Below are 8,252 nucleotides of genomic sequence, written 5' to 3'. Positions count from 1 at the left end.
TAGGAACAATAATTATAATTTATTATATATTTATCATATTGACATATGTCATGAATATTTCATTTATTATACTATTTTTTAATTTCTTCTTCTTTTTCAATTGATTTTAGTAAATCCTGTTTTTTGGTGAGTACTCGTTCTTCCCTTCTCTTTCTTGATTCCTTAACTTTAGTTCTTCTTGCTTCAGCTTGATCACTAAAATTATTATAATAATCATCATTAAAATTTTAATAAAGTACCTTATTTGTTTAGCTCTAGTATTTTCTGCCTTTTTCTTGTGTATATATTCCATAAGGGTACGTTTATTTTTAAATACATTACCTTTACATTTCATATAAAGTGCATGATACCTATTTTTAAAATGTATAATTACAAAAAAATGAATCTAATATACAAATGTCTATCAATCTTTTTAGCTTCGCGATATTTCTTTAAAAGTCTTCTTAATACTCGAATACGCCTCATCCACAAAACCTTTTCAGGCATTCTTGCATTAGCAGTTCCTTTTCTTTTACCAGGGCCCGTATGTCGTCCTTTTTTTCTGGCAATTATATTTTTTCTCACTCTAGCTCTTGAATGAATCGCCTCTGGTCTTTTTATTATTAAACCATCTTTTACTAATTTTCTAATATTTTGTCCTTTAATATATTATCATAAAAATAAATTATATTGATTGAAACTTGAGTTAGCATTCGCTATTTCATTAACTTCATTGGGATCTAACCAAACTTTTCGCTTGCCACATTTTAATATATTTGACGCAAGCCGTTTTTGTAATCTTAAATTACTGATAATTAAATATAGGTATATATATTAAAAAATGACATCTTTACCTCATTTCTACAAAAAAAAGGAAACAAATCAAATGTTTTCACAAATTAGACCTAAATAATTATATTTTATTTCAAATTTAAAGTTATAATCTATTTTACAATACTTCTTATCATGTAACTTAATTCCTATTTATATTTAAGTCTTTATAAAAGTAGAAATATTAGGGTATATCAATTTATATATAATTCAATACCGGTATAATTTTTAAATATGTTTATACTAAATAATGAAATAAATATCTGACTGGCTATATATATGAATCATTATTTTAGATACTTCTACTATGTATCCAGTTAATTGGAAAAAAAATAGTAACATTAATTATTTTCATTTTGAAATCAAAGTAAAAAATATTTAATCTGTATTAAATTTATTATTTCATTTTTTTACAATTAAAAAAACAAGTCATAAATTTTACTTAACGTGTGACATCTGTTACTCAAATATTTATTTTAATAATTAATTTAACTTAGATTATTAATATTGATAGACACACTATGTGATGGTGACGAAGTGCCAAGCTTACTCCAAGAGAAGCATTTGAAAAGCATTATTATTTTTATTAGTTAAGTAATCAAAAAGATTAAATAAGTAGACTTCAACATTGATTTTGAGTAATTTCGAGTAATTTGGGCATCGAATCTATCATATTTTCAATTAAATTTATTCCAAACGATTTTATTTGAATCATTTACTGTAAATGAGCAGTTGATTTTTCCTACCGTCTTTCAAAGTTTCACTGCACAGAAACGTTTAACTTAGCAGTTCTTATTATTTCAAAACGCAAAGTCTTTATTTTTTTTTACCTTTTTTTTTATTAATTTCACAATAAGGATTAATATCTCGTCTTTATTTTTTTTTTAAAGAAAAGAAGGATTTTAAAAAAAAACAATATAAAAAAAAATATAATTATAATAATAATAATCGATTTCCACTTTTTTTTTAGTTTATATATGATTATTTTTTTATAAATATTAAATTATTTTTTACATAATAAATAATAAAAATATTTATATAATAATGTTCATGATGACTGCGCGAAACTAAAAAAAAAAAAATATTAAAAATAAAATTCCAAACAAAAAAAAAATATTTCATGACTCATACAAAAAAAATAAAACTATTTATAACACGCCCCCATTAAATGAAAACCCTTGAACATACAAAAAAAAATTAAAATTGTTGTTTAACAAAGACAAACAGGGGGGTCTTGTACATAAAATCTACATATATTAATATCGTATTTTAATTATTCCCGAAAATCTATTAAGGAAAATGATATTTAAAAAAAAATTGTTTTATTATTACAAAATTTGTAAAATTTATTCTGGTCCCATTACATCCTCCAACAATTCCTGAATCTCAGAGGCCGACAAATCAACCATCGGCCACTCTTCAGCGTAATAGGCCCTGGGACTCGCCTCCGGCGTTTCTTCTCGAAACGGCTCAATAATCACCACCGGTCGCCCCATCGCAGTTATGGATTGATCTTGTTGCGGCATTGCCCCTATCGTCAAAGGCGGCAAAATGGTCCTAACTGGAGTCTTGCCTACGATTTGGCCCACGGGGGCACCGCATTCGCAAATGACTAGGCGAGCCACACAAGTAACAAGAACGTCTCCTCCTCGAGCGCATGCTGAGGTGCCGGGGCTCCGGTAATTCAGAGTGATCTAAATTATTCGTTATTATTCCGGACACTCCCCTTTGGACCGGGGGCGATCTACTGCTCCGGCGTATTGGAGGCGAATGGTATATTATGTCTCGGTAAATCGAAGGCGAGATTGGTCGCCCATCCTCATTAACATATCCTCGGTAAATACTTATTCTAATGGTTAAATTCTCCCAATATATACACCGATGCCTCCCCGACATTCTTTTTTAAGAAAAAGGTATAATATAAAAAAAATTAATAACAGTTTTCACTCACTTTTCTTTTGGGTCAAAATGAATAAATACAGGAAAATTTTCTTTAACAAAATTAACAATTATACAAAAAAAAAATATAATTTTGCATTTATAAAATTCCCCTTTTAAAGCCCAATTATTGGAACCTTCCTTGTTTTGTGTCTCGCTTCCAACTGTCATTGCCGAAATCTTTTCCGTGTTTCAGTCCAACTTGGAACCATTTTTTATTTGTTTTCTAGTCCAATTGTCACTCCTTTTTATTCTATTCTCCAACTATATACAAGTTCTATTTCCAACTTTTGATTTACGATCCCGACATCTCCCAAAATTATCCCTTACTTTAATTTATTACTTTGGTTAACATACCCAACATTTTTAACTTTTTGTGCATTATTTATTGGCACTCTAACTAAGTTCCCCCTTTTTAAAAAAAAAAAAAATACTCGCTTTATTCCCCGAATCACGAAATCATTGATAACTGATATCATTGATATTTATTTTATTTTTTATTAAATGTGATGTAATCCCGTAATTGCGGAGGTATTAATATCTTGGGTTAATTATCATTATCGATTTTTTTTTTAAATTAAATTTGATTTAATCTCGGAACTGCGGAGGTATTACCATCTTGGGTTAATTATCATTATTAGTATTATTATTTTCTATGTGCTTTAACTCGAGAATCACGAAAGTTTTTTTTTTTTATATATATATATATACTTAACCTCCAACATTATTAGCACCGGTTACCATTATTATTATTGATCCCCTTTTTTTTATTAAATGTGATTTAATCCCGTAATTGCGGAGGTATTACTATCTCGGGTTAATTAATATTTATTTTGTTTTTTTATTAATGTGATGTAATTCCGGAATTGCGGAGGTATTACTAACTTGGGTTAATTATCATTATCGATTATTTTTTTTTAAATTAATTTAATCTCGGAACTGCGGAGGTATTACCATCTTGGGTTAATTATCATTATTAGTATTATTATTTTCTATGTGCTTTAACTCGAGAATTGCTAAGATATCTATCCCTCTCTCCTCGCCGCATCATGGCTGGATCTCAATCTTTCAGACTCTACTCTCTTCCGTATCTGTTCTACGTGTCTAACTCCTTCCTTTCCGTCAACGAATTTTACTCTCACCATTTTATGCCCCATGTTCTGTATAATTATTCCTGACTCCCATTTTCGGGTACCTCCAAAAATTCTCGCCCATATGGTCTGACCATTCACAAATTCACACTGATTATCCATTGAATTTTCCTCCTGCGCCGGTTTGGGACTTCAGAAATCCAACTGAATACGAGTTCTACGGCCCAAAAACTTTTCTGCTGGGGACAATTCCTCTCCCTTTCGACTATTGTTATAATATGCAATCGCTATCCAAATCTCTCCACCCCCATATTTCGACTTCCTCAACCAACTTTTCACCACCGCCACCATCCTTTCCGCCTGCCCATTTGAGCTTGGGTGGTAAGGAGGCGCCAAAATGTGTCTCGCCCCAGTTTCAGTACAAAACACTTTAAATTGTTTACTTATGAAAGCGGGTCCTCCATCCGACACGACTATTTTCGCTACCCCAAATTTTGCCCAAAGATCTTTTAATGTCTTAATTACTACTTGCGTTGTTAACCCCTTTACTTCTTGATACTCTACCCATTTTGAGTAAGCGTCCACCACGAGGAGATATATTTTATTTTCGAAGTCGAAAAAGTCTAAGTGCACTCTTTCCCATGGTTGAGTAGCCCTAGGCCAAATACCTTTCTTGTCCTTTCGAGGCATACTTGCCCATGAATTACACATTTCACAACTTCTCACCATATTCTCGATTTCTTTATTCATGCCAGGCCACCATACGTATTCCCGCCCCCATTGTTTCATTCGTTCCATACCCTGATGTCCAGGATGGATCATTGCCTTTACTGCCTCCCGTAATCTGGACGGCACCACTCCCCGACTTCCTCGTACCACACACTCGTCCACTATCGTTAGCTCTTTCTCCACTTGCTTGAACTTTTTGTCCCCATCTCGCCATTGCTTCCGACCCAATATGCACGCTTTGATTCTCGTCAACTCGCGATCTTTTAAAGTAGCATTTTTGAGTTGTTCCCATGCAACTGGTCCTCCTTTAGATATTCCGACTATCGCTCTAATCAACCCGTGCTCATCCTCTTCTTACATATCTTTCGACCTACTCGTTTCGCAATCCTCTCCCGCTCCACATCTAGAAAGAATATCCGGTAAGTAATTTTCTCTTCCTCGTCGGTATTTCACTTGCACGTCGAAACTGCCTACCAGCAATAGCCTTCGCTGCAACCTAGGCGACAACATGAGCTCCTTTTTGTCCTTCCTGAAAAGATGAACCAAGGGCTTGTGATCCGTATATATGACAAATCGACGTCCGATCAAGTATTTCCGACATTTAGTCAATCCAAATATAACTGCTAGCGCTTCTTGCTCGATCACTGAATATCTTGTCTCGGCCTCTCTAAAGATTCTTGAGAAAAATAAAATAGGTCTCTCCAATTCGTCTATACAATGTAATAGCGCTCCACCCACACCCCTATTCGAAGCGTCAACGGCCAATATCACTGGCACATCGTTATCAAAACACACTAGTACTGGTTCCCTTCCAATCCTCAATTTCAACTCCTCAAAAGCCTCCTCCTGTTCAATCTTCCATTCAAATCTTTCTCCTATCTTTAACAATTTATACAACGGCGCCGCTATCTGCGCGAAGCCTTCCACAAAACGGTGATAATAATTCACCATTCCCAAGAAAGCTTGTACTTCCACTTTATTATTAGGCTTCAACATGCTTGTTATATTTGCCATATTTTTGTCTAAAGGTCTGACCTCTTTCCCATTGATTTTATGCCCCAAATATACGATTTTTGAAACTCCCAGCACACTTTTTTCAACGCTTGCCCGCAATCCTTTATCTTTGATCCTTTTGAACACCTCCTCCAATCTTCGTTCGTGTTGCTCGGGAGTCTTTCCTATCACTAATACGTCATCCATGTAGTAAAATACTCCCTATAGTCCTTGAAAAACTGCCGCCATCGTTCGTTGAAAAATTGGAGCCGACACGCTAAGTCCAAACGGCAATCTACAGAAGTCATACAATCCCTTCGGAGTCGTGATCGTTAATAGATTTTGTACCTCGGGTTTCACCTTCAATTGTAAGTAAGCGTTCGAAAAGTCCACCTCTGAAAAATATATGCTACCCTTTAGATTAGCTAATATTTCTTCAATCCGAGGTAACGGATATTTTATCTCCACAACCCACGGGTTTAGCGTGACCCGAAAATCAGCGCATAAACGAAGCTTTCCATTGGCCTTCTTCACGGGTACTAACGGTGTTGCCCATTCGCTATATTCCACTGGACAAACAATGCCCTTCTGCACCCACTGCTCCAATTCCTTGTCTACTTCATTTCGCCATTCGAACGGTATCCGACGTAATGCACAAAACTTGGGCACATATCCCTCCTTTAATTTGATATCCACTTCATAATCTCGGAGACAACCCAACTTCTCATAAAAAATCTCCTTGTAATTTTTCATCAAGTTTCTCACTCCCTCTTGTACTTTGATCATACCAAATTCTATCTCTCTATCCCGCAATTCACTCTCTTCCCGTCGTCTCGTTTCCTTTCCATCCATTTCCATTTGTTGGCTATGTGTTCCCTTAGTATTTCCTTGTTCCAAATCATCATCTTCTCTAGTTTCTTCTTCTGGCAACATTATTTTCCCATCTGCCAATTCCTCCAGCTCCGCTTCAAACTTTCCTTGATCATGAATTTCTTTCTGTTCTTCGGTATCATTTCTTTCTTCCTTTCTCCCAAAGTCGCGACAACCCCTAAAATTCCCCCGATATCTCCCCTATAATTCCCCCCGATACCTCCTTTATAATTCCCCCCGATACCTCCCCTATAATTCTCCCCAATACCTCCCCTAAAATTCCCCCCGATACCTCCCCTATAATTCCCCCCGATTCCACCCCTATAATTCTCCCCAATACTTCCCCTAAAATTCCCCCCCAATATGTCCCCTATAGTTCCCCCCAAAACCTCCCCTATAATTCCCCCCGATACCTCCCCTATAGTTCCCCCCAAAACCTCCCCTACAGTCTCTAACAACCCTATTATCCTCTCCTCTCCTTTCCCCTTCCAAAAAGGTTTCAATTCCTGGCAATCTTTCTCCATACCACAAATTCATATCTCTATTTTCTTCACATCTTGCAACAGGTAAAAATACACCACATCATGCGAATACCCCCCAAAAACCACAATCTGTTAATAATATCACATCTATTAACATTACAAATAACCAAAATTTTTATTTTGAAATTAATTATAAATTTTTTATAAGGTCGAAATGAAAAGTTTAAAATTTGTAAAATACTGGGAAATACAGTATAATATTTTTGGGGCATTGGTTATATTAGTAATATGGATGTGTAGCTTAATATGGGGAAGAAAGTTGAGAAGAAGTCGAAGTGTGAAAATAAAGGGGCAGACATTGACGATAGAAGGACATAATGGGGAAGAGGATGTTATGGGAAAGGTAACATGGTTCCCAGTGCAGGAGTTAATTAATGGGTGGACGGATAGCGAATTAGATAAATTAACCTATAGGCCTGAAAGGAGAGATTCATATACTAATCAGAGATTGGGGACATATAGGGGACCTAGAGAAAGTTCTCAGGGAAGGAGAGGAGAAATGAGACCCAACTTTGATTCTAGAGTAAGGGGGAGAATGAATTGTTATAATTGCGGAAGACAGGGACATATGGTCAGAGATTGCCGAGAAACGAAATGTTTTGAATGTGGAAAATATGGACATATAGCCACGTTTTGTCCAGGAAGACGTGATAAGCTACGATGTGCAGGTTGTGGTCGATTTGGTCACAATAGGGAGGAATGCAATGTGGGTAATTTCAAAACTAGAGGCGGTTTTCCACAGAGGGACATGGGGCAAAGTGCTCCAAATGTTAGAATTATAGAAAGTGAAAAAAATAAAGAGGTAGGAATACCATTTTTGGCTGTGAATAAAGAGCAGAATAGAATCTGTTTCCGTTGCCGGAAGGAAGGACATGGGGCGAGAGATTGCGAGTATTTGTGACTATATGATAGCAAAGAGCATGCCGCAAAGGTCGGGGGGCTTTGGGCGAAAGAGGTGGAAAGATTAGATTATAGGGAGAAAGATTGGGTATCAAAGGGCATAAATATGATACAAGAGGAAAAGATACATGATCCTTGCCCTAGAGTTTGGATAAATTTGAATGGAAATATGGTATCCATGTTATTTGATACCGGGGCAGCCATATCCGTGATGGGATATGAGAAATATCAGAGTATTTGTTCGGAAGGGATAATTAAACGGGAGGACATCAAGATCCGTCAGTTGGATGGATCAGAAGTCGCAGTGATGGGAAGGGTGGAGTTAAAGGTGGTATTAGAGAATAGAGTGGAGATTTTGGACTTATGGATAGTAGATCGA

General features: G+C 35.7%; 1 protein-coding gene across 1 annotated transcript; it reads right to left on the bottom strand.

The window, feature by feature from the left end:
* LOC135929637 (large ribosomal subunit protein eL19-like) lies at positions 1-893 on the bottom strand. The gene is made up of 5 exons (XM_065466312.1): positions 834-893; positions 681-787; positions 395-638; positions 240-350; positions 1-195 (listed from the first exon to the last, which is right to left on the bottom strand). Exons 1-5 carry the CDS (start codon positions 836-838, stop codon positions 72-74), a joined length of 591 nt encoding a protein of 196 aa, XP_065322384.1. The 5' UTR covers positions 839-893; the 3' UTR covers positions 1-71.
* Positions 894-8,252: the final 7,359 nt, after the last annotated feature.

Source organism: Gordionus sp. m RMFG-2023, chromosome 5, assembly GCF_954871325.1.
Source record: "Gordionus sp. m RMFG-2023 chromosome 5, tfGorSpeb1-WG-v2, whole genome shotgun sequence".
In the NCBI taxonomy this organism is placed as follows: Eukaryota; Metazoa; Nematomorpha; class Gordioida; order Chordodea; family Parachordodidae; genus Gordionus; species Gordionus sp. m RMFG-2023.
This window is presented reverse-complemented; position numbering and strand designations above follow the sequence as displayed.